Source organism: Salvelinus alpinus, chromosome 2, assembly GCF_045679555.1.
Source record: "Salvelinus alpinus chromosome 2, SLU_Salpinus.1, whole genome shotgun sequence".
Lineage (NCBI taxonomy): Eukaryota > Metazoa > Chordata > Actinopteri > Salmoniformes > Salmonidae > Salvelinus > Salvelinus alpinus.
In genome coordinates, this window is record NC_092087.1 from 73,147,340 (window position 1) to 73,173,784 (window position 26,445).

The 26,445-nt window shown below is 43.1% G+C and overlaps 1 protein-coding gene across 3 annotated transcripts in view; it reads left to right on the forward strand.

The window, feature by feature from the left end:
- The first annotated feature begins 71 nt into the window (after nucleotides 1-71).
- Nucleotides 72-26,445, forward strand: part of LOC139567719 (phosphoinositide 3-kinase regulatory subunit 6-like) — a 31,685-nt gene continuing 5,311 nt past the window's right edge. Inside the window, exons 1-19 of one of the 3 annotated variants that reach the window (XM_071389155.1) lie at nucleotides 72-198; nucleotides 10,216-10,310; nucleotides 10,436-10,537; nucleotides 11,339-11,430; nucleotides 11,931-11,999; nucleotides 12,553-12,685; nucleotides 12,910-12,979; nucleotides 13,208-13,400; nucleotides 14,249-14,399; nucleotides 15,551-15,646; nucleotides 16,249-16,735; nucleotides 17,153-17,252; nucleotides 19,456-19,578; nucleotides 20,608-20,718; nucleotides 21,176-21,278; nucleotides 21,431-21,501; nucleotides 21,893-21,983; nucleotides 22,275-22,327; nucleotides 22,547-22,653. In XM_071389155.1, the coding sequence (XP_071245256.1) occupies nucleotides 10,250-10,310; nucleotides 10,436-10,537; nucleotides 11,339-11,430; nucleotides 11,931-11,999; nucleotides 12,553-12,685; nucleotides 12,910-12,979; nucleotides 13,208-13,400; nucleotides 14,249-14,399; nucleotides 15,551-15,646; nucleotides 16,249-16,735; nucleotides 17,153-17,252; nucleotides 19,456-19,578; nucleotides 20,608-20,718; nucleotides 21,176-21,278; nucleotides 21,431-21,501; nucleotides 21,893-21,983; nucleotides 22,275-22,327; nucleotides 22,547-22,653 (2,213 nt within the window). In that variant the 5' untranslated portion in view covers nucleotides 72-198; nucleotides 10,216-10,249. Of the gene's footprint in view, nucleotides 199-8,513; nucleotides 8,704-10,215; nucleotides 10,311-10,435; nucleotides 10,538-11,338; nucleotides 11,431-11,930; nucleotides 12,000-12,552; nucleotides 12,686-12,909; nucleotides 12,980-13,207; nucleotides 13,401-14,248; nucleotides 14,400-15,550; nucleotides 15,647-16,248; nucleotides 16,736-17,152; nucleotides 17,253-19,455; nucleotides 19,579-20,607; nucleotides 20,719-21,175; nucleotides 21,279-21,430; nucleotides 21,502-21,892; nucleotides 21,984-22,274; nucleotides 22,328-22,546; nucleotides 22,654-26,445 lie in introns of those variants that run through there. The other 2 variants (XM_071389154.1, XM_071389156.1) reach the window with 2 other exon arrangements.

Below are 26,445 nucleotides of genomic sequence, written 5' to 3' on the forward strand. Positions count from 1 at the left end.
ATTGGCTAACTCCTATCTAGATCGCCAGGGAAACATTTGAGACATTGTATTGGTTGAATAAATCCTCAGTGGGCGTTGTCATGCTGTACCCGGCGTGCTGCTGTCACAGCTGCAACTGTAGCAACGTGTGAAGTTGTATTTCCCGAGCAATCACCTTCATAGAAAGCTTATGGATTTCTTTGCTGAACCTAACGGCAGGTAAATAGTGATCTTGTCAACAGAAATAAGCTCTCTTAAATGTATGTCGTTTTTATTTTGTTCATTTTGAATCGTTATATAGTAAGATAATTGCTCTTGGACCATTGCATGATTCATGTTTTATGTTCAAGTTGCACGGTATTGTAACCTAAATACTGCAATAATGTTGCACTGTTAAACTCACTACTGAGATAACTCTTTTTCTGATATGGTGCCAGCAGAGCCAAGCTTTGATGCATATTTCAAAGCTGTAGTCATCCAGGCACAATCGATTGTTCTCAGTGTGCCTTTTGTATTTTGGGGTCGAGAGTTACATAAACTCATTACAAGATTACTGCACATTTTGTTTGGTTCCACTCGTTCACTGTTGCTGTTTAGGTTTTCCAGTGAATGAGAATCAGGTTAATTCTTTATCAGTGTGGCAGTGTGGTACTACACTTAGATAAGGTAACTGAGAGTTCAGAATCTGCCCCACTGTAACCTAACCAGTTCGATAGCGACTCATACAGATATCCCACTCACAAACTATGTATTCAGTATTTCATTGTTTATTGATAGACAGTCGTGAATGAAAGGAATATGGATACATACAGAGTAGACATGGGAAGAAGTTGTTCTATTTTTTGTTTTTTTGTTCTATTTTTAGTCTTTATAAAAAAGCTCCTTGCCACCATGCCTGTTCAAACACACTATGCCCTACCTGGAATACACAAAGGACAACAAAAAATGTTTTTTCTCTCTCCTGAGATAACAACAGTATGATAACACAATGCCTGATTGAAGCTCTGGCTCTGTGGGCGATGTGTGTTTTGTATTGGTGAGTCTAAAGCACAGCTGTCCAGGGTGCATTTCCTCAAGTTTCCTTGTTTTAGATTCAGGTTTCCTGGTCGTTCTGGGATGAAAGGTGGCCTGGTCCCAGATCGGTTTATGCTGTCTTGCCAACTCATATGGTCAACAGTCAATAGCACAAACAGATCTGGAACCAGGCTAGATGCGGGATTGGTTGTTGGGGATGTTGTTTGGGCAGGGTTCGAATTACTCATAGATTGTTTGTGCCCATTTCCAGCAAATGTAATTACAGTGTTACTAAACTGGTATAAGAGCAACTTAAAGATGCACTAGGCAGAAATCGCTCCACCATTTCCTGGTTGCTAAAATTCTAAGGGTGGGATGCACCAACATGGATTCATTTGAATAGTTCGCCTAATTTCAGTTTATGTGACAAAACAAGCAAGTATATTGTAGAGAATCATTGTACCATCTAAACCACTGTGAAATATATTTTCCATATCCCAAAATATTGTATTTTCAGCTGTTTGAAGCTGGTGTACAAAACCTAAAGTAAGAGATGCAAAAATGAAATTTAAGACCAGGAAGCATAGAAATAGCACACGTAGAACAGATCTACCCCTTAGACTTGCTTTCAATGCGAATGACAGATCTATAACTCACATTGCTATGTTCATTTTGTCAGATCACCCAAAAAGTTACATATTGCAGCTTTAATGTATGGGTAAAGTGTTAATTGCCGAATCAATGTTCATATTCCGTGAACTTATGTTGGTTCCCAAGTTTATATTTTAAATGATTTATAGCGGTGCTCTGATTTGTCATGGGAGTGCCCATAAACTCTGGCCACCCCTGAATCTGGAATCTCAATGGTATGACCCATTGGCTTGGGTCTTCTGTATGGGATGCTGGTAGTGTACATAGCTGAGGAGAGCTTAGGCCGTGTCATTATAGGTAAAGCCCTCTGTCTCAATGGGTTTACAAAGTAGCAACCCAGGAGTCACTGGGTCCAAACATTCTAAGTTTACGCCATGCCTATGTTGATATAAATCAAGAGTGGCGCTCTTGGGAATATGGTAGCCTTGGTGCCTTGGTGCCAGTCTGTTCCACTGTGCCTCGTTTCCTTATGGAGAGCAGTAACAGACTGGCACCCAGGCACCCAGGCTGGCATTAGAAATGAATATTTTGCCTCCTTGTTTAACTGAAGAATTGTAAATTGAAATGCCACCTTACTCACAGTCTAAGCCTGACGCTATGAGCACATTGAGGTGGCAGGCAAACCGCAGACACACTTCAGCTCAGACGCACTTCGGTTTTATTTCAACAACACGCCACCCCTTTTGTTTTCCTAAAGAAGAATATAAAAACAAAGGGCCACACTTTTTGGCATCGTCGTGTGCAAAGCATCCTGGGAGGTTGTCTCCACAATGGCTCGACATGCTCCCTGCCAAGTGTGTGTGTGCGTGTGTGTGTTGCAACCACGTCTAGTCTGATGCCCTGCATGTATAACATGTCTTACACTGCTGCTGTACGTGGTCATTATAACATGTCTTACACTGCTGCTGTACGTGGTCATTATAACATGTCTTACACTGCTGCTGTACGTGGTCATTATAACATGTCTTACACTGCTGCTGTACGTGGTCATTATAACATGTCTTACACTGCTGCTGTACGTGGTCATTATAACATGTCTTACACTGCTGCTGTACGTGGTCATTATAACATGTCTTACACTGCTGCTGTACGTGGTCATTATAACATGTCTTACACTGCTGCTGTACGTGGTCATTATAACATGTCTTACACTGCTGCTGTACGTGGTCATTATAACATGTCTTACACTGCTGCTGTACGTGGTCATTATAACATGTCTTACACTGCTGCTGTACGTGGTCATTATAACATGTCTTACACTGCTGCTGTACGTGGTCATTATAACATGTCTTACACTGCTGCTGTACGTGGTCATTATAACATGTCTTACACTGCTGCTGTACGTGGTCATTATAACATGTCTTACACTGCTGCTGTACGTGGTCATTATAACATGTCTTACACTGCTGCTGTACGTGGTCATTATAACATGTCTTACACTGCTGCTGTACGTGGTCATTATATGTCAAAACCAGCCCTACTAGAATCTACAAAACCATTCCTTAGACATTCAATGGAAAAATGCAATTTATGCTTAGGCAATGTACAACACTACTAGCCTGGAATCCACAAGCACCCTTGTTACTGAGTTGTCACAAGGCTGTAGTTGTAGCTATGGTAACAACCTTGATTTCAAGCCTGGATTTTTGCTTGATGAGAACAGGTTAAGCATTATATTTCCCGTCAAGGAATGAATGGGAAACCGTTAAGTGCAACGCTCTTATCACTTTGATAAGAGGGAGGCCATACACTTTTGATATCGTGCAAATGATATCATTTCAAAACCTTGAACAGTATGTGTTGTAAATGGTTGTAAAAAGCAGAGTCATGATAAACCAGGATCAAAAGTGGGGTCTGTACTGTAGGTCTTTGTGGACGTTGAATAGCTTCCATGGCTATATAGTGTCATATTTATTTTGGTTAGGTTTACAGTAGTTTTTGTGCGTGCTTGTGTGAACATGCGTGCATCCATACGTGCATATTTGTGCGTGTGTGTACAGTACTGTACAGTACAGTTGTCCCCTGAGGGCTGGTGCCCATACAACAACCACCTCAGGAGCGACATCCTCAGGTGACCCTCTGTACAGGGGCTGACCCAATTCACACCTACAGACCCCCCTTTACCCACCCTCTTCCTCCGGTCTTCCTCCATCCAGCCTGATGGTTTTAGCACATGGGGGGTGTGTGTGTGTGTGTGTGTGTGTGTGTGTGTGTGTGTGTGTGTGTGTGTGTGTGTGTGTGTGTGTGTGTGTGTGTGTGTGTGTGTGTGTGTGTGTGTGTGTGTGTGTGTGTGTGTGTGTGTGATAGGGGAACTTATGGAAGCTTAGCCCGGGTAGAGGGCCAGAGGGTTGCAAGAGTCCAGTGGTCTTGAAACATTTCCTCACATTGTTCCTGCTGTGAATGCAGGAAATCTCCTTGATTGATATCCCCCCTCACACCTGCGTCTGAAATGGCACCCTATTCCCTATATGTAGAATGCACTACTTTTAGGACATAGCCTATGTTTATTTTCTTACAGGTACATCTACCACTGGTGGAGGAGAATCATTGACCAGTTTATCTTGTGTGGGTTATGGTTACGTAAGGTGTTATGGGTCAGAGGGGTTGGATGTAGATTACTGCTTAGTTTGATGGAGGGAAATACTGTTGGTTTTCAATGGTGTCCCTTTTAGATGTTTTTCTGTACACGGTGCCTTGTTTTTTATGGAAATGATCGAAGAACAACATTTGCACCATTTGTTACTGGACTGGTTTCCAACAAAAAAAACCTTTGTAGTGTTAGTTTGTGACGTGTGGGTTAGCGTTTTTTGTCGTGAATCTTGTTGTTGAGGCAGCTCTGTAGAGTGGTCACAAGCTGGCACAGCCACAAAGTTATAAAATCTGTTTTTAAACTTAACCTTAACCACACTGCTAACCCTAACCTTAAAGCAAATTTTAGTTTTCTTTCATTTTTACCATATAGCGAAGTTTGACTTTGCAGCTGGCCTGTCTAAGGGGAAATCACTCAGTTCTGCCTCCAGGACAAGACTCTTGACAATAAACATCAACTTGCTTGTGACGTGAGGCATTGCTCAACAACATATTGTAGCAACACAATTTAAGAGTTACTTAAGCTGGGAAATTTCTTAGTTTATGTCATGAAAGAATGTTTTACCGGACTATTTTGACACTGTGCATGGTTTTTCAACTGTGACATAATAACGACTTTACCCGAGACTAGCTCTCAAGGTACTTCCCTGGGCCTTGTATACAGGTACATGTGAGCCTACAGTATTTATATTGTTTTACTGTTCAATGTCTTTACGTGGGGATTTCAAGGCTCAAGCCACACACCCCCCCCCCCCCCCTCCCCTCCCCTCCAATTACTATATTCTCTCTCTCTCTCTTGCTGGCCCTTCCTGTTTTCAGAGGAATTACCGTTGCAAACGAATTCATATGACCCAGTTCTACAGATTGGGGCTCTACAGGATTCCTCCAACCTGCAGTTGAAACAGAGATCAGGAACTGAGCCAGCTCTGTCCTGTAAATAATAGGCAGGGCTGGAAGAAGGTAGTTTACTTTACACTGCCAGGTTGTGGTATGTCTGTGTCCTTGTTGTCATCCGCAGGAGCATACCAGCCAACCCTGTTCATTCCTTTACTGGGTACTGCCACTCTACATATTTCTATCCGAATGATCCAAAACGTTGCATCCAGGTTGTTAGCTGAGATAACCATTTGTTAGCTATAGCTAGCTAATGAGATAACCATTTGTTTAGGCTACACCTTGTCATGTTAACGGTCTGGTCCGCAAGTAGCCTAGTTTTAGAACGGCCAGCGATATGCTTTAGGAATGTAAAATGCAGCCAGCCAATGCACAATAGAAAGGGAAAAAATGTAGCACCGGTATTATGGGTCACACAGTATCTTTTGAACGGTAATCTCTCAAGTCATTTTCTCTGAGGAAAAGAGGGAGACTTGGCTACACTGGTTACAGAACCTGGCTATGAAACGCAGTGGGAGGGTTGAGCGAGACTACAAATTCAAAGACAGCCTACTTTTCTATACTCAAATGAGAGAAAATCATCGCTAGACATCGCTAATTTCGTAAAGCAGCTTGTGTTCCTTAACTAGGCAAAGGGTAGCTAACTAGAAGTCCGGTGGTTAGCTACGAGGAAGCAACAGAGTCGCCTGCACGATGTGTATAATCGGAGCAGAGCCTGTCTGCCAACACTCATCGCTTGCTCCCCCACAGCTCACCAGCTGATCTAGGCTGTGTGTGCGCCGGGTGTGGCACGTCCTTCCCACTGCTGAACAGAACTGCGCTGAACATCTGTGCTGCTAAGATTAATTGGGTTTATCAATGAAAAACTCTCAATCTCTCCAAAAACTCTTGTCCAGTCCACTTATTAGTCAGATTTTAGTCACAGAGATTCGTCTCGTTTTAGTCAACTGAAATGAAAAATAGTTTTCATGTAGTTATTGTTTTTTCTGGGACTATTTAGTCAGTTATTGTCTCGCCACTGAAAAATAGGTGTTTGCCGAATTTTTTTGTCACTATTTTTGTTGACGGAATTAACACTGTTATCAAGGCACAAGGCGAGACCCAAATGCAGACACAGGAGGCAGATGGTTGGAGTCTTACAATGTTTATTAATCAAAAGGGATAGGCAAGAGAATGGCCGTGGACAGGCAAAAAGGTCAAAACCAGATCAGAGTCCAGGAGTTACAAAGTGGCAGAATGACTCGTGGTCAAGGCAGGCAGAATGGTCAGGCAGGTGGGAACAAAGTACAGAAACAGGCAAGGGTCAAAACCGTGAGGACTAGAAAAAGGAGAATGCAAAAAGCAGGAGTACGGGGAAAACGCTGGTTGACTTGGAAACATACAATACGAACTGGCACAGAGAGACAGGAAACACAGGGATAAATACATGGGGAAAATAAGTGACACCTGGAGGGGGTGGAGATAATAATAGGAACAGGTGAAACAGATCAGGGCTTGACAACTGTACTGTACTTTTCCAAATGTTACACTGTCTATACACACCATGTAATTATATTTATATGCTGGGTTTTGAAACTGCTCACTCTAATATATCTACTTGGATTGTTAATTGATTTCTTAGTTTTAGAATCTTTTTTTTATTTGATTTTTTTTTCTTCTTGACTTTTGCTAAACTTTGATTTGATTGATTGATTTGATTTGAATAAAGGAGCAGGAAAAGACACTTCTACAATCTGCGTGTTTGCATAACGTTTTGCCCGTAAACGGATTACAATGACTAGGCCTATTAGACTAAAGTTGCCCAGGTCATATATCTCAGCCATGCGTTCCTGAGTGTGTGTGTGTGTGGTGTGTGTGTGTGTGTGTGTGTGTGTGTGTGTGTGTGTGTGTGTGTGTGTGTGTGTGTGTGTGTGTGTGTGTGTGTGTGTGTGTGTGTGTGTGTGTGTGTGTGTGTTTATGAAACCGTAATCATACACCTGAGTAACCCTGCACGTACTGTCGGGCGTTTATAGGTATGTGATCATGTGAAAGGGGCGTGGCTAGCTGGGTAAACGCAGGTGTGACTGAAGTAACGGGAAAGGGTTGTAACCGGGCAGAGAGATTATCAATCCGGATAGGTCGGATTACTGAGCCCTGAGTGACTCCACTCCTGCAGTATCTATCAGATTTATACAACTTGCTTTGCTTTTGTCTTTGTTATGGGAAGTCATTGTGAGTGCAATGCCCTTAAAGAGTGAATTACTGCATACAAATATTTCTGGTCTTCAAACTCTTTTCCTCCTTGAGGATCACATTTGTTTTTAGCCATGTGCCATGTACAATTATACAGTCTGATAAGGGTATGTTTGATTGTATTGTAGCACATTGTTTGTGAGTGTTCATGTCCACTTGAGGCCTGGGGTTTTGTGGTGGTAGAGCACTCCCCTCTGCAAACTTGGACTTCAGTCTTGTACTTCTTTCTTGAAGTACAAGCTTTTACCATTGGTTTTGGCTACTCTTATCAAAAGCTCCAAATCTCATCCACAGGCAGAGCTCTAGTTGTGTGCCACTTGCAACACCCATATCAAATCTACACGATATACAGACCTAGAATTGTCTGCGGATCACTACTCATTGTTGCGACACGTACACTTCCTCCCTCAGTTTGCAAGGACATGAATAATTAGTGCAGAAACTGAAATTTTTGAATTGACCTACTATTTTTAGGCTCTTCATTTGGCAACGCATGAATGAAACCTCTGGGGCACACACACACACACACACACACACACACACTCCAACCTAAATATAGCCTGTTGAGCGTGGTGCAATCCTACGCATTCACACAGAGAGGAAATGTCTCAGGTCCTGTCCGCACGTTAGGTGTTAAAAAAAATATATATATGTTAGTGTGTCTGTGAGAGACGGAGGGTGTTGAAGAGAGAGAGTGAGGGAGGATGGAGAGAGAGAAAAGGCGAGGGAGTGAAGGACAGAGTGTAGAGAGAGAGAGAGAGAGACAGAGAGGCAGGGAGAGAGAGGTGTGAGGGGTGCATCAGGAACAGGAAACGTGTGGTCATTCATGCAGTTGCTGAGGCAGCGCTGTTGTCCCTGTTGCTGTCATTCCCTGTGTTGTGCTTTATTGCAGGGATCAAGGTTAAATCCCCTCCAACTAAACCTCCATTTTCTACTGTAGCCTCAGGAACAACCTCAGGGCAGCCTGAGGGAGAGGGAGAAAGAGAGGGGGAAAATGCAACATTAAACACAGTTCAAACAGGTTGCTGCTGTTACCTTGCCCCCAAACGTCCTCCTCCAAACCTCCACCTCACTTTCCTCCTCCCCCTCTACCTCACTGTCTCCCCCTCTCAGAACACTGCTACTTCTTTCTCTCTCCCCCTCTCTCAGAACACTGCCACTCTCTCTGTCACCACCCCCACCACCTCGTCACTACCTCCCAGTTAGAGGAAGTTCACTCCACTTCACTATTCTGTCAGATTCTGCAGCAGCACGTTGAACACCGAGCGGGTGTGTCGGACATTAAACGCCTCAGGGAACCTTTTGTGTATCGCTGGAAAGAGGAACCTTTCTGCCAGGGAAAAGGTAGGGGGATTTGTTTTTGGCGGTTCACCTGTTTTGTGTGCTTTGGTTGGTAGGTACTGGATGATGGATGTGTCTGGGATAGAACTGGAAGTTGCGAACTAATTGTGAACTTTCGGTATAAGAACTAACATTGAGAGAGAGAGAGAGAGAGAGAGAGAGAGAGAGGGAGAGAGCGAGAGCAAGAAAGAGACATTTTGGCATGCTCTCTGCCTTCAGGCTTAGGGAACCGTGCCATGGTTTGTCAGATAATCGTTTCTTTCCAAGTTTTAACTGGATCGGAAATGTCTCAACAAAACATTTGGTGCCACTTTATAGAGTATTAAGGTGACACTTCAATTCAGCTGTGTTATTTTGGGTCTGGTTATTCAAAACTGAGGATGTAACATAGTGAGTTATGCTGAGTATTTTTCACTTTTCTAAACATCTAGGTATGCTGTTAGTTGAGGCATGTCATGAAAGTCAAGTTGTTGGTATAGTTGTTGCAGAAACAATGCAGTATATTCTATTTGGCAATTTAATTCAAATGGAAAATGACTTGTAATGTCTTTCACTCCCATATCCTCAATCTCTAAGGCAAGTTACAGTAATACACCTTTTTATGCTCAGTAATGTTTATACCTCCACAGCAGTTTCACTATTTCACTGTTAGTCTACCTCGATTAACCCGTACCCCCGCACATTGACTCGGTACCAGTACCCCTGTATATAGCCTCGTTATTGTTATTCTATTTTTAACTTTTTATTTGATTTTTTTACTGTATTTATTTTGTAAATATTTTCTTAACTCTATTTCTTGAACTGCATTGTTGGTTAAGGGCTTCTAAGTAAGCATTTATATTCGGCGCATGTGACAAATAACATTTGATTAGATTCTATCTTGTCTTGTGATGGTGCGTCCTGCATGTATACTGTAAGTGAACTCATCACAGATCTGAATATCAAGAAGTCATCGTCTCTCACTGTTGGGAACTTTCATTTTGACATGATTTGGTCGTTTTATACTTGACGTGTGAAGCTGTCCCATAGACATCCATACATCCCCAGTCATTTTAGTCTTTGTTATGGGGGATGGTGTGAAACAGGTGGGTAGATGACGTATCTCTAACTAAAGCCAAAAAACGAAACATTTGGGGCTAGGTATAATTCTATTCGTGCGGCGATAAACTAGACTGTGAGAAAGAGAAGCAGAGAAAGAGGTTGGTTATGAGGCAGTGAGAACGATCAGCCTTGTTCTGTTGGAACAGTAGTGTGACTGTGACCGCGGCACCTGCTGCTGAAACTCATTGTGTGTGTGTGTGTGTGTGTGTGTGATCTTCATGGTCAATTCACTGGCTCTACTCTTGGTGACTCACAAGTCCTAACACCTCTGTGCCACAAGAATGTCCAGTACATCATTTAAGCCTATAGCCTTTTTCCTGGTTAAATAAAGGATAACAGCCCTCAAAAGCCCATGTCATGCCTCCGGTGGGTACCGCTAACAGCTTTGACTTTCTCCCTGTCCCGTCCCTATAGACACCAGGCCGTGGCCCCACCATGCATGTGAGACATGACCAACAAGGCAGCCTGGGATAGCTCGAGCAGCCCCCCGAGCAGCATGGAGCCTATGGGTACTATATGGGGAATAGGGTGACATTTGAACAGTGACATGCATGTACATTTGTTCCAAAATGAAACATTTGCTGTACGACTTGTATTAACATTAACTCTTAACCTCTGACCCCTGACTCTCCAGGCAGCTGCGCCCCCTTGGCCTCAGAGTCGGACATCTACCGCAGTGTCCAGGCCGTGCTCAGGGAACTGGAGAGCCAGCATCCCTCCTCTGTGCACAATAAAGGTAAACCCATCAGTAGTTTCCACTAGACTCTTTATGGGGTTTACACACTGTTGAGTTGAGCCGAGCTGAGAAGTAGTGAACCGGCTCGCTTTCCAGTGAGAATGGCTCCGTTTCAGGTCAGGCTGCTTTTGTTGCACATTTCCAGTCTGGTTTGGTCAGAGGTGTCGCTAACTGGCTAGCTTCAACTGGTAGTGCTAGCTAGATGCATAGCAAGCTTCATCAAGTAACCCCCACATTACTGACCCTAAGTTCAATAACGATACATATGGGTACCCTTATATCACAGGGGGCTGGTGAGGGGAGGATGGCTCATAATAATGCCTGGAAGGAAGGGAATGGAATGGTATCAAGCACATGGAAACGGTGTGTTTGATACCGTTCCATTTATTCCATTACTTTGAGCCTGTCCTCCCCAATTAAAGTGCCACAAGCCGCCTATGCCTCACATACAGCGCATCTAGGTTTAAAATGGACTAAAGGTCCCTGACTTGCCTCTCTGCTCCACCGTCCAGAAGGAGTTGATCCTCTTTAATGTTCCGACCAGGCCGTATTAATCTGCCCAAACCACATGAGGATGACACATAACCACTGCCTGCCAATAATCGGAAAATTGCACTGAGTCAGCTATTAGTTTTATCCACAGTTTGGGTTCGTTGTGCAATGGAACAAAGCATTGGCACTGAGTCACTCCAGCTATTTGTGGAGAGCTATGTCTATGGAAACAACAGAGAGTGTGAGTGCTGTTTAGTGCCATGTCTGTGGAAATGTTTGCAAGTGCTGAGTGTGTGTTTCTATTCGAAGGGATGCTAAGATGGACGCTGCACAAGAAGGTTCGGAACAATCCTGCCAACAGTCTCATTCTGGTGAGAGTCGTCGTCAAGGAGCTGGAAAGGGTATGTCATCAGTGTGCGCCATTAGGCCATTCCCGGGCCTTATATGGAGAAATATAAGTCTCTGGGCCATTCATTATTAGTCTTCACTGTAGTGTCAAGAGACATAATAAGACAATCAACGATTGCTACCCAAATAAACTTGAAAAGAACACTGAGATTGTCAAGGACATTGTGCAATGATGTGATACATGAATGTTATGTCTAGTGGGAACCAGGGGTGGATTGGCATTTGCTCTAAATGACAGATGGAATGGTTTATTTTTAGCCCAGTGTGTCTGTCAAACTTGTATTTTTTCTACACAAAATTATAATTAACTTGCTAATAATTGTGGAGGCCTCAAGGAAAATAATTGTCCAATGTGTTAGAAATGCCAGGACCGATTTCTGGTCCCAGTTCGCCTCTGGTGGTAACAGACGGGCTATCTTTTACAGACACACGTTGCATTAGTGAGTAACTGACTAACACAATAGTTTGTGTGTTTGTCTCTTGTTGTATGCAGGCTGAGAGGGTAGACTGTCGGACACACATCATCCCCCTGCTCCACACACTCATCTATGCTGTCATACAGGTAGGTTCCCGGGGCTTACATTACACAAGGAAACACCCGTCAGACATGACAACAGCATCTTTACAGACCTGTCTCAGGGTTGGCTGGGGAGAAGCTTTCATTTGGGGGATTCAATCATTTCCCACCACTGTTTTGATGAGCTCCTCTGATTTGAAGTCTTATTTCCTGTTAATCATCTCCTACACTTCCTGGTCATGCTCGGTCAGGACTCTGTACTGTCGTTGACCTTTATCTCTTCTTTACCTGTTGGTGTCTTCTTAAAGAGACAGTTCTTGTTGTTACCAGAGCCATAGGCTCTTTATAGTAGAATAGAATAGAATGGGATGGAAATAATAGAATATTACAAACCATTAATGATTGCGAGCAATTTAAAACAGTATATGTTGTATATTGAAGTTTTGGGAAGTTTGTGCAAGTATTTATGGAGGGAAATGGTACTATACTGTATTTAAGGGTTGTATGTACCATACCAATTGTGTTTGGTGGTTCAGTTCAGTCCGAGGACAGCGGTGACTGACAGTGCTAACTGTGCGTATATCTGTGTATGTTCCAGTCAGCATATCTTCCTGACGACCTGTACAAGCGGGTGTATGACTTCTGTAAGAGGCTGCTTACCCTCCCCCAGCCCTACTGTACTGTAGGCCTCAGCTACACCAGACGCATGAAGACAGAACGCTACACGCCAGGTACTGAAACCAACATACATCCTTCGTCTAACCTGTCGAGTGATGTATTTTTTTATTATGTATTAGATAAGACTTTATTGGTAGACTTTACTGTCTTCAGAAGGTGATCATCGTTTTACTGTAATGCACTTTATAACGAAGAGGGATGTTTGTTTCAACGTATTCACTGGCTTTAGTACGAGAATGTCATGTGTTTTAAATGTGTCAATACTTTTGACCCACAGGAGTGCTGTATCAGAGGATGGTGGTTGCAGAGCAGAGCCTGAAGAATGACTACCATCCCTTTCAGGAGAGGTGAGAGAACAACCTAACTTGATGTTGCATACACACGGTGACACAGAGAGAAGCACAGCACAGTGTAGAAGCCATTTTTCCTTATGGTATAGAATGACATGCTGTTTTGTAGATAAAGTAGCTTGTAAAAACAGCAGCTTGCATGTGAACTGCCGACCAACTAATTAGGGAACTGGTTAATCAAGGATAACCAAAGGCAATAACTCAATCTCTCCTACGGTCTCCTAGGGTGTTTGTGTTCGCCGATCCGGCGGTCTTCTCCGGCCCCCACGGTGAGGCGCTGAGGGGGGACATCGAGGCCTCGGGGTCAGGGGGGTATCTGAATCCCCTTGACCACATGCGGAGCGTGGTCCAACACTCCATCCAGGCTGCTCTAGGAGGGGAGCTGTGTCACAGTCCCAAACTGGCACAGGCACTGAAGGTGTGTGTGGTCGCGCTGTGGTTGTGTTGACATTGAGTTTCGCTATGACCTTTCTTCTTCTATAAGTCTGGTCTTTCGCTATGCGTATGTGATGATAGTTTCAGGGTCAAAGTTATTGGTAAAACCCTCCATTTTTAACTTTGTTTCTTTATTTTTGTCTTTATTTATTTGTCCGTCCATCCATCCGTCTTCGGAGAACAGAAGTAACTTCGTTTTTTACCGCATTGTTTTTGTTACATGCACATTCTAACCACGTTTTATGTACACACAGCACTTTTTACACAGTCGAAAAACCTTTTGGGTTTGACTTCTGTTCCAGAGTAAAGAAACCGGTTTATGCTCTTGATATTTGTTTGATCTCGGTTTGACTTTGGTTTTGTTTTTCGTAAATGTTGCTGTGTTTTGTTCAAGGTGATCTAAATCAATACCACTTTGTGTTTGACACTAGTTTCTATTTCAATGTATTGCGCAACCCCCTTTGTGGTTTAGGCCGTTTCAATTTGCACCAAAGCAAAGCTCAGTAAGCTTTAAGGTGTCTACTGGGGCCTCATACATGCCATCTCAGTCATATTCAGCAACACACTTAACCAGAAATGATCTATAATGGCTCAATAGCGTGTTGTTTAGTTGTGTTGTTCCATGATCTAACAGAGGTTGGCACCATTCCCATTAAAACACACACACACACACTTACACACACTGGTCCTAATATAACACTCATCTCAACAGGATGTGTCAAACTCAGACTTCCAGATGTGTTTGTCTGGACGCTGGTGGCCTTTCACCTGTATTCTATTCATAGACGGTGTGTGTGTGTCTGTTTGTGCGCGTGTGTGTGTGTGTGGCAGGAAATTGGCCAGGACGTGGAGCCGTACTTCCAGGAAGTGGTGGCCAGTCTGGAGCAGAGTGTGGAGGAGGGCAGTAAGGGGGAAGGGGTGTTGCTGAGGGGGAGACTGGGACAACTCTACAGAGAGATCCTCACCCATACTGGCACATCAGGTACAGTATCCTTATCATAGAGGGGTCATCTTTTGACTGTTTCAAACCAAAACCAAGTTATCTAAACAGCATCCAGACATTATCTCCCATTTCCTTTAGACTAGCATTTGGTTTCTGTTTACAAGTGAAACTGGAGGGGTAACGTTACTGTAGACGACACTTCAAGGTATTACAACTGGTACATGTATATAAGTAGTTATACATTTTTCACATAGGGCGTATTCAGATAAATACTGCCAATGCTGTCCATTTTTTGTTTTAGTGTTTCTTCAAGCTGACACATACCGTACAGTGCAACAGTCACTGACTCAGGGACCGTTTAATAGATCGCTGTATAGCAGTCACTCTGACTCAGGGACCGTTTAATAGATCGCTGTATAGCAGTCACTCTGACTCAGGGACCGTTTAATAGATCGCTGTATAGCAGTCACTCTGACTCAGGGACCGTTATTAATAGATCGCTGTATAGCAGTCACTCTGACTTTGAGACTGTTATTAATAGATCGCTGTATAGCAGTCACTCTGACCTTGAGACCGTTATTAATAGATCGCTGTATAGCAGTCACTCTGACTCAGGGACCGTTATTAATAGATCGCTGTATAGCAGTCACTCTGACTCAGGGACCGTTATTAATAGATCGCTGTATAGCAGTCACTCTGACTTTGAGACTGTTATTAATAGATCGCTGTATAGCAGTCACTCTGACTCAGGGACCGTTTAATAGATCGCTGTATAGCAGTCACTCTGACTTTGAGACTGTTATTAATAGATCGCTGTATAGCAGTCACTCTGACCTTGAGAACGTTATTAATAGATCGCTGTATAGCAGTCACTCTGACTTTGAGACTGTTATTAATAGATCGCTGTATAGCAGTCACTCTGACCTTGAGACCGTTATTAATAGATCGCTGTATAGGATGGAGCTGATCTTTCACACTGTATTCCTCCATGTCTAAATCTGTCGAGTCAGAGCCCCCCAATCTATATTTTTTCTTCTCATCATAACAACTATCCTTCAAATGGACACTACACTGTCTCTCAGGCCAGCTGTGAGACCATATACTTAGTGTAGGGGATGGGGACCAGGAAGTAAGCGGGTGTTGTGTTGTTTTTGGTGTCATTGTGACAGTTTGGGCTCTTCCTGGTTTAGACACATTGTCCTCCGGTGGTGGGGGATGCCTGTGTGACATGCCGCTTCCCAATCCGGAGATGAGCTTCCACCTGTGGAGGGAGGATGAGGAGATCTGTGAGTGGCCAGATCTGTTGTTTATACACACCAATGAGAGAACTTTGTTACATGAACTCTGTTACTCTGTTTAATAACAGTAATAGCTTTTTTTCTCTCAAAAAGGTAGGGGTCAAAATGATTTACACCCCTAAAGATTCTTATAAATAAAGTAGTCACAAGTTTAGAATTTGATACCATATTCCTAGTACGCAATGACTACATCAAACATGTGACTCTACAAACTTATTGATTGCATTTGCAGTTCATTTTTGGCTGTGTTTCCGATTTTTTTTTATGGGTCCAATAGAAATGAATGGTAAATAATGTATTGTGTCATTTTGGAGTCACTTTTATTGTAAATGAGAATAGAATATGTTTCTGAACACTTCTACATTCATGTGGATGCTACCACGATTACGGATAGTCCTGAATGAATCATGAATAGTAAGCAGTGTTATTCTAACATACGGTGTTCTCACCCGATGCAAACGTCCAATACTGTAGCGCTTTCTTGTCTTGCTGCTTCATGTTCTCATTGACCTGTATTGACATTCATGTTACAGAGATACAGTATATACGTCATCTAATTCCTATTTCTCTGATGTCACTTCTTCCGCCAGGGCGCGAGCTGGCCAAGTGCGTGCGCTCCAGCTCCATGTCGGCGGAACACTTCTGCTTCAGCCAGGACCAGGAGACCGACTTTGACCTCCCCGCCGACCTCACTTCCTCCTCCGCCATGCCCCGCCACTCCGTGATGTCCAACCACTCCGTGATGTCCAACGACAGCGGCATCGAGAGGGACCTTCCCCCTGGGGTTGAGCCATCAGTGGTGGAACCCTCTGGTGGTTCGGAGGAGGGGGAGGCCAGGTTAAGCCGACGAGGAGGCATCAAGATGAGGCCGTCAGTCACAGACAATATGGCCCTGATGCAGGACGCTCTGGAGGAGAGCGGGAGTGTGGCCGGGGGAGGGGGGACACTTCATAGGAAGGCAGGGTGCAGCGGGACCCCCTCATTCTCCAAGCAGCAGAGGCACTTCACGGCCCGGATCGTGGTGATGGGGGACGACAGGGTGCTGGGAAAGCTGGCTAAGGCCTTCTACTTTCTCCGGTGAGGGACCAGGATCATGGGTAATGTAGTCTGAGAGACTGCATGTAGTTTGTAGTGGATATTGGATATATTAGAATGAATACTGGATATAATAGATTTCTGTTAGATATGATCATAGTATAGTTTTTGGAGACAGTTCCACCTACAACATCTCAATTTGGTTAGCCTTATACTATGTGGTTGAAAATGTTTTATTTCATAATGTCCAAAAAATGAAATCGGAAACTAACTGTCCATTTCCCGTGGTCTAGTCAGGAATAAGGAAGTTGGATTGAAACCATGACACATTAATAGTTAATGCGTCAGTAATATACAATGGAATTATTCCCGGCTAACTCAAGACTGGTTATTACACCCATTTGGGTTTCCTGTGTAGCATGGTTTGAGGGTTAGTTTATCATTGGTTTCACTCTGCAGGAAAAGGGAAGCGCGTCGTCTCTTTCTGACGATGAAAGTCAACTTCCAGTTTTACTACATCCCTGTCTGTGAGGATCCCAGTCCCACCTGTCCTGTCAAAGTAAGGCCACAAACTAACACTTCATTCCTATCAGTTTACAACCTGTCAAGAGACAAAGATATGACTCATTTCAGTGTTTCAGTATGTGAACACACACCCACATACACACACACACACACACACACACACACACACATCCACAGACAGTATGTGAAATGATCACATCAAAAGAATGATATGCGGGTTGAAATAGCAGATTTGGACACTGATAAGTGCCTGCATTGGAACGCAGTGGCTGTACAGGAATATGCTGTAAATGACATCAGAGCTCAGGCTCTGCACTTAAGCACTTAACAGGGCTGTATGAGTTTTGACTGACAGCCGTTCTGAACTTGAGCAACGCACGCGACAAGAAGTTGCCCACATGCCTCCCACTAATTGGACAACTTTTGTAATTTGTTGTTGTCTGAGTGAGGGGGATGCTGTAAATTAAGAGGACTATGTATTTTGAAAGATGAGATGTCCAAATGTGCACTTCACATTTCCATATCATAAAACTCCTGTAATCGACAGTCAACGTTTATGATCACTATGTTTGATGGCATCAATCGATCTATCACATTTATTTATAAAGCCCTTTTTACATCAGCAGATGTCACGAAATGCTATACAGAATCCTAAAACCCCAAACAGCCAGCAATGCAGATGTAGAAGCATGGCGTCATATCCTGGGTTTTTCTGAACAGAATCTCACTTGGCAAAAACTGGTTGAATCAATGTTGTTTCCATGTCATTTCAACAACAAAAAATCTATATGATGATGTTGAATCAACGTGGAAACTGATTGGATTTGGAAAAAGTCATCAACGTATGGAAATGTGTTTTTTTCACCCAACTTTTAACCTAATGAATGAAAGTGAATGAAAGTGATATTTTTAACCTACTTTTAACCTCCAATGAAAGTGATATTTTTGGTTGATTTCACGTTGACAACTCAACCAAATGTAAATCAAAACTAGACGTTGAAAGGACGTCTGTGCCCAGTGGGATGTTTGTGTATTATGAAGATAATCCGCAGCGGAACATGTACCTGAGTACTCCTTTCTATGGGAACCAAAATTACGATATGTTCTCTGAATTGCCCTGTGAAAGCGTAACACTGTAAGATCGTATTTTATAACTTAGCTAGTCATGTTGGCAATAGAACACGCTTTCAAATGATGCCCACTTGACCCAGATTGTGATTTATAATGGTCCGTTTTTGGATTGCGTAAACAACAGCAGTAATTGTGTGATGGCGGTGATGGAGGGCAGTGTTCCAAACAAAACAACTACAAGTGTGCTTGCTGTAGTTCCTCAAAGGCACAGCTAGGAGAGCTTATAGTTGAAGACTCTTCTTTGAGTCATAAAAATGTATTGAAATGACTTAGAAACTGTGCACACTTTGGAGAGGGGTGTGGCCACTTGGAGACTATTGTTTTTATGTTATGTTGCACCTACCCCACATTTTCCAGGAATATTCTTATCATGTTACTGAATGTATTCAGAGTATTTTCAGACTTCCTTATGTAACCGATGTGAAATGGCTAGCTAGGTAGCGGTGGTGCGCGCTAGCAACCTCTCAGTCGGTGACGTCACTTGCTCTGAAACCTTGAAGTAGTGGTTCCCCTTGCTCTGCAAGGGTCGCGGCCTTTGTGGAGCGATGGGTAACGACGCTTCGTGGGTGACTGTTGTTGATGTGTGCAGAGGGTCCCTGGTTCGCGCCCGGGTTGGGGCGAGGGGATGCCACAAAGTTAAACTGTTACACTTATTAACAAATGTGGCGAAAAGCACAGTTAATATAAAATGCACATAAAATCAACAGTGTACTTTTTGGATTCAGTCTTGTGTCAGGTGAACTGTGTCCTCAACTTTGGTTTTATAATTTTCCCAATATCTCCAAACTGTTCCCTTTCAATTGCTACCATGGTTATGCAAATGTTAAGAAATATTTAAATAGCCCTCTCCATTTAGGCCAATTCCCACTAAAGGCTTAATGTCGTTCTCTGGTTTTACACTGAACTTGAATCGTGCTTCTACACCTGCATTGCTTGCTGTTTGGGGTTTTAGACTGGGTTTCTGTACAGCACTTTGTGACATCAGCTGATGTGAGAAGGGCTTTATAAATACATTTGAAATTTGAAAACTTAGCTGCAGTTGAGTAACCCTAACAGTTTAGTACAGTAATGTATCTATAATAAACCATGTTGTACTTCTCTATCAGGAAAAGCTCTCCCCAACCCGGGAAAACCCCTGTGCCTTGGGTTCCTACTTGGGAATGGTGGATCCATGGTACGACTGCAACATCAACAGCCTGGGTTCCATGATCCCCAAGCTGGCCAAAATGGTACAGTAACCCACTGTTTCTACGTTATGTTGAAATGACAGCATCAAATAGTATTTCTGTTCTCTTGTGATACTTTTGATTGAGCCTGCCTGGAATGCATTGGTTTCATTAGCCTGGCAAGTGTAGCTTTCGGGATTTTAAGAGGAAACAAAATACTAGTCTGATCTACAGTAGATAAAGTTATGTGGTTATGTTGAATGTGGTTTATGCTCTGCAACCGGGAGTCTGTACCATATAAAGAAAGTCAACAAATTACCGTTTGCATGTCTCTAGGTGTTTTGAATGATTAGAAAAACAAAAGGAAATTGCACAGTACTGTACAGTAGTTGCTTGCTTACAGGAAGTGAAAAAAACATCTGTGGGCTCTTATCGAAACTAGCAACCTATGAGTACTGTATGCAAATAGTTTTGCTGTTATGAGTCATCTTAGCATTTAGCTGGATAGAGGGAAGAGAAACTGTTTGACACAGTATAGGGAAAGACAGTATTGGCGGGTAAAAGATTGTGAAACGTAGCAGGGACACAGGGTCAGGTTTTCATTGTTTAATGCTGTAGTTTCCAATAAATAATGATTGGTAATGAATTACAATGTGAGGGAAATAGAACAAAAATAAGTTGATGCTGCATAGTTAAAAAGCCTTTGCGCACACAAACTTCCCGAAGTAATCAAGGCACTCATGTAGAATGAAAAAGCCTTTTTTTGCAATGCTTAGGTGTTTTTTTTAATTCTTGCCATGCATAAGCCATAAAACAATCAAGGCTTTTAATATGTTCCACTACATGCGAGTGCCTTGATGAAGTTTGTTTGCACAAAGGCTTTTCCATAGTATTTCATCCCATGATCAAAGAGCACCTTGTGGATGAACTATAAACCAAAGAAGCGCTCCTCTCCTGTGTCTCTACATGAATGAAATCGAGTTCCTTCCAAAACATGAACATTCTGTGTATTAAAAAGCTAATATAATGTGTACCCCTATCTGTCTTGGTCAACCCCAGGCTCCATACTAACATGATCCCATCTCTCTCCAGCAGTCCAACAGCAGCAAGCAGGCAGAGCCTAACCCCTTCCTGTCTGATGTCATTTCCTACTACGTGCGGACCGGACTGCAGCCTGTTTACTTCACCATCTACTCTGTCAAGGTGAGGAGACATAGGATGCATCTGAAATGGTACCCTATTCAGAGCCCTGTGGGCCCTGGTCAAAAGCAGTGCACAATATAGGGACTAGGGGTCCATTTGGGACACAGACGTAGCCATATGCATCACAAACAGGTCTAGTTATCGCCTAGGCACTATCGAATCTCTCTAGCACTGTCTGTTGTTGATTGTGTGACGTAATGACAGTAAGTCTGCGGCGATGGACTGAGCATAGTTTATCTTTAGCACTCTAGCATGTTCATGATTATCAGTCCTCACTCATAGACCAAAAAACACCAAATGCCTTTTAGCAGATGCTTTTATCCGATGCGACTTACAGTCATGAATGCATACATTTTTACGTACGGTTGGCCCCAGCGGGAACCGAACCCCCTTGGCGTTGCAAGCGCCTTGCTCTACCAACTGACCCACGATTGTCATCCTCTTGCCTATGTTCTAGATCTGCTTCTCCAACCTGACCAAGGACTCAGTGGAGGACGTGTTTCTCTCCCACTTAGAGCTGGACTTCCCCGAGTTCAAACAGTCCCCAACTACTTTGAAAGGTAACATTTAGCCTGTGTTCGCTGATCAACGCTCTCTGCATCTGATGTTTTTTTTCAACTGATTTGAAGTGTGTGTGTACGTGTGTGTGCATGCATTGGTGTGCACGTGTATATGTCACTCGTCCGGTCTGATCACGTCTGTCCTCTCTCAGCCACGACCATCAAGCAGAAGAAGAACACAGGAGACGTGTGTGGTGCTGTCGTCTCTGTCAACTACAAAAAGGTCAGCGAAAGATCAACCGTGTTTTTAACATGACCTCATCAATATACATCAATGTAAAAGTGCTGCGTCTGGCTATGAAGCTGATGTTCTGCTCTATTTTCATAGTGTTGCTGCGACGTCTGTCTCTGTTTTAGAGTTTTGAACTGCATCATGAGAGTAAACTTAACTGACCCGAAGAGCGATCCTACAACCTGTGCTTGACGTTTAGCTCTATTTTGATAGTGTTTGGGATTGATACTGTTGATGCAACGTCTGTTTGTCTCTGTTTAGAGTTTTGAACTGCGTCATGAGAGTGGCCTGACCTGACGAGAGATCATATAACCTGTATTTGACGTTTAGTTGTTAGCTTCTCTCTATGACCTCCGACCTGTGTCTCTGTCCTCCTCTCCAGGTGTCGTTGAGTGGTAGAGACGTAGATAAGGGTATGTCAGTGAGGACCTCAGGTGTTCAGATCAGTGCCATCCCCTCCAATGAAACTGAAGGTATACAACACTACATATCACACACAATGATATTTACTACATTCACGTAATTAATTGATAGATTCATCTGTATCGTGATCAGTAGTCGCTGAGTTGTCACCCATTGGGCACATATGTGAATTCAGTGGGCAAAGTCACAATGTAAAACAGTAGTGAATGTTCATGTCGTAGCGTATTGATGCAATTGTGTGAACGTAAAAATACGTTCTGAAATGTCTACTGCTCTTCCCATATTATTCTGTATATCTGTTGAAGCCTGGCCTATGTTCTTGTTTTTGTTGTTGTCCTCAGATCTGAACTCTCTTACAGTAGCTTTCAACGAAACTAAACCCAAGAACACCATGGTGAGTTTACACCATTTCGACACACAGATGTCTATTAGGGAAGGTTGTTATAAAATGCATAAACATAACCTATGTACTTAATCCTCTTGGTATTCTTGGCTCTCCATATTGTTCTTAACGTCATAAAGGCCTGGCTCGCTTGACTACGCCTGGTGGCCACATCGCTTCATGATCTCATAAACCTAAAACCAAACCTAACACACAGACTTAATTCCACAGGAGGCCAAGATTCGTACCTGTAACATTAAGATCAGAACCCTGGAGATGAAAACCTTCACTGTGACCCTGGACAAAGACTCTAGGAGGACCTTCAAAGACGTACAGAGGTGAGCGCTGTTGGTGTAGCTGTTGCCTACGGTTGGCCTAACATAAAAACTTGAAATACATGAAAACAGGTCAGACAGTGGTTTGGTGGATAGACACATGATCTTGTTACCAGAAGGTTGCTGGTTGAAATGTATTCTGAAGCATGTTGGTCTAACCTCATTTGGTTAGCCCTTGTCATACTGTATATGTTTTAGCTACATATGCACATGTTATATATATTGTGCCATGTTACAGTATATATTATATATATTGTGTCATGTTACAGTATAAACTATATATATTTTGTCATGTTACAGTATATACAGCTGAAGTCAGAAGTTTACATACACTTAGGTTGGAGTCATTAAAACTCGTTTTTCAACCACTCCACAAATGTCTTGTTAACAAACTATAGTTTTGGCAAGTCGGTTAGGACATCTACTTTGTGCATGACACAAGTAATTTTTCCAACAAGTGTTTACAGACAGATTATTTCACTTATAATTCACTGTATCACAATTCCAGTGAGTCAGAAGTTTACATACACTAATTTGACTGTGCCTTTAAACAGCTTGGAAAATTCCAGAAAATTATGTCATGGCTTAAGAAGCTTTTGATAGGCTAATTGACATAATTTGAGTCAATTGGAGGTGTACCTGTGGATGTATTTCAAGGCCTACCTTCAAACTTAGTGACTCTTTGCTTGACATCATGGGAAAATCAAAAGAAATCAGGAAAGACCTCAGAAAAAAAAATTGCAGACCTCCACAAGTCTGGTTCATCCTTTGGAGCAATTTCCAAACGCCTGAAGGTACCACGTTTATCTGTACAAACAATAGCACGCAAGTATAAACACCATGGGACCACACAGCTGTCATACCGCTCAGGAAGGAGACGCGTTCTGTCTCCTAGAGATGAAAGTACTTTGGTGCGAAAAGTGCAAATCAATCCCAGAACAACAGCAAAGGACCTTGTGAAGATGCTGGAGGAAACAGGTACAAAAGTATCTATATCCACAGTAAAACAAGTCCTATATTGACATAACTAGACAGGCCGCTCAGCAAGGAAGAAGCCACTGCTCCAAAACCGCCATAAAAAAGCCAGACTACGGTTTGCAACTGCACATGGGGACAAAGATCGTACTTTTTGGAGAAATGTCCTCTGGTCTGATGAAACAAAAATAGAACTGTATGGCCATAATGACCATCGTTATGTTTAAAGAAAAAGGGTAGGCTTGCAAGCTGAAGAACACCATCAATGAATCAATCAAGTTTATTTTATATAGCCCTTCGTACATCAGCTAATATCTCGAAGTGCTGTACAGAAACCCAGCCTAAAACCCCAAACAGCAAGCAATGCAGGTGTAGAAGCACGGTGGCTAGGAAAAACTCCCTAGAAAGGCCAAAACCTAGGAAGAAACCTAGAGAGGAACCAGGCTATGAGGGGTGGCCAGTCCTCTTCTGGCTGTGCCAGGTGGAGATTATAACAGAACATGGCCAAGATGTTCAAAATGTTCATAAATGACAAGCATGGTCAAATAATAATCAGGAATAAATGTCAGTTGGCTTTTCATAGCCGATAATTAAGAGTTGAAAACAGCTGGTCTGGGACAGGTAGGGGTTCCATAACCGCAGGCAGAACAGTTGAAACTGGGACAGCAGCAAGGCCAGGTGGACTGGGGACAGCAAGGAGTCATCATGCCGGTAGTCCTGACGTATGGTCCTAGGGCTCAGTTCCTCCGAGAGAGTGAAAGAAAGAGAGAAGGAGAGAATTAGAGAGAGCCAAGATGTTCAAAATGTTCATAAATGACAAGCATGGTCAAATAATAATCAGGAATAAATGTCAGTTGGCTTTTCATAGCCGATCATTAAGAGTTGAAAACAGCAGGTCTGGGACAGGTAGGGGTTCCATAACCGCAGGCAGAACAGTTGAAACTGGGACAGCAGCAAGGCCAGGTGGACTGGGGACAGCAAGGAGTCATCATGCCCAGTAGTCCTGACGTATGGTCCTAGGGCTCAGGTCCTCCGAGAGAGAGAAAGAAAGAGAGAAGGAGAGAATTAGAGAGAGCATACTTAAATTCACACAGGACACTGGATAAGACAGGAGAAGTACTCCAGATATAACCAACTGGCCCTAGCCCCCCGACACAAACTACTGCAGCATAAATACTGGAGGCTGAGACAGGAGGGGTCAGGAGACACTGTGGCCCCATCCGATGATACCCCCGGACAGGGCCAAACAGGAAGGATATAACCCCACCCACTTTGCCAAAGCACAGCCCCCGCACCACTAGAGGGATATCTTCAACCACCAACTTACAATCCTGAGACAAGGCCGAGTATAGCCCCCAAAGATCTCCACCACAGCACAAACCAAGGGGGGGCGCCAACCCAGACAGGAAGATCACGTCAGTAACTCAACCCACTCAAGTGACGCACCCCTCCTAGGGACGGCATGAAAGAGCACCAGTAAGCCAGTGCCAGTGCCAGACTACACTCAATCATATGACCTACTGAAGAGATAAGTCTTCAGTAAAGACTTAAAGGTTGAGACCGAGTCTGCGTCTCTCACATGGGTAGGCAGACCATTCCATAAAAATGGAGATCTATAGGAGAAAGCCCTGCCTCCAGCTGTTTGCTTAGAAATTCTAGGGACAATTAGGAGGCCTGCGTCTTGTGACCGTAGCGTACGTGTAGGTATGTACGGCAGGACCAACTCGGAAAGATAGGTAGGAGCAAGCCCATGTAACGCTTTATAGGTTAACAGTAAAACCTTGAAATCAGCCCTTGCCTTAACAGGAAGCCAGTGTAGGGAAGCTAGCACTGGAGTAATATGATCAAATTTCTTGGTTCTAGTCAGGATTCTAGCAGCCGTATTTAGCACTAAATGAAGTTTATTTAGTGCTTTATCCGGGTAGCCGGAAAGTAGAGCATTGCAGTAGTCTAACCTAGAAGTAACAAATGCATGGATAAATTTTTCTGCATCATTTTTTGACAGAAAATTTCTGATTTTTGCAATGTTACGTAGATGGAAAAAAGCTGTCCTTGAAACAGTCTTGATATGTTCGTCAAAAGAGAGATCAGGGTCAAGAGTAACGCCGAGGTCCTTCACAGTTTTATTTGAGACGACTTTACAACCATCAAGATTAATTGTCAGATTTAACAGAAGATCTCTTTGTTTCTTGGGACCTAGAACAAGCATCTCTGTTTTGTCCGAGTTTAAAAGTAGAAAGTTTTCAGCCATCCACTTCCTTATGTCTGAAACACAGGCTTCTAGCGAGGGCAATTTTGGGGCTTCACCATGTTTCACCATGTTTCATTGAAATGTATAGTGTGTCATCCGCATAGCAGTGAAAGTTAACATTATTATGTTTTCGAATAACATCCCCAAGAGGTAAAATATATAGTGAAAACAATAGTGGTCCTAAAACGGAACCTTGAGGAACACCGAAATGTACAGTTGATTTGTCAGAGGACAAACCATTCACAGAGACAAACTGATATCTTTCCGACAGATAAGATCTAAACCAGGCCAGAACTTGTCCGTGTAGACCAATTTGGGTTTCCAGTCTCTCCAAAAGAATGTGGTGATCGATGGTGTCAAAGGCAGCACTAAGGTCTAGTAGCACGAGGACAGATGCAGAGCCTCGGTCTGACGCCATTAAAAGGTCATTTACCACCTTCACAAGTGCAGTCTCAGTGCTATGATGGGGTCTAAAACCAGACTGAAGCATTTTGTATACATTGTTTGTCTTCAGGAAGGCAGTGAGTTGCTGCGCAACAACTTTTTCTAAAATTTTTGAGAGGAATGGA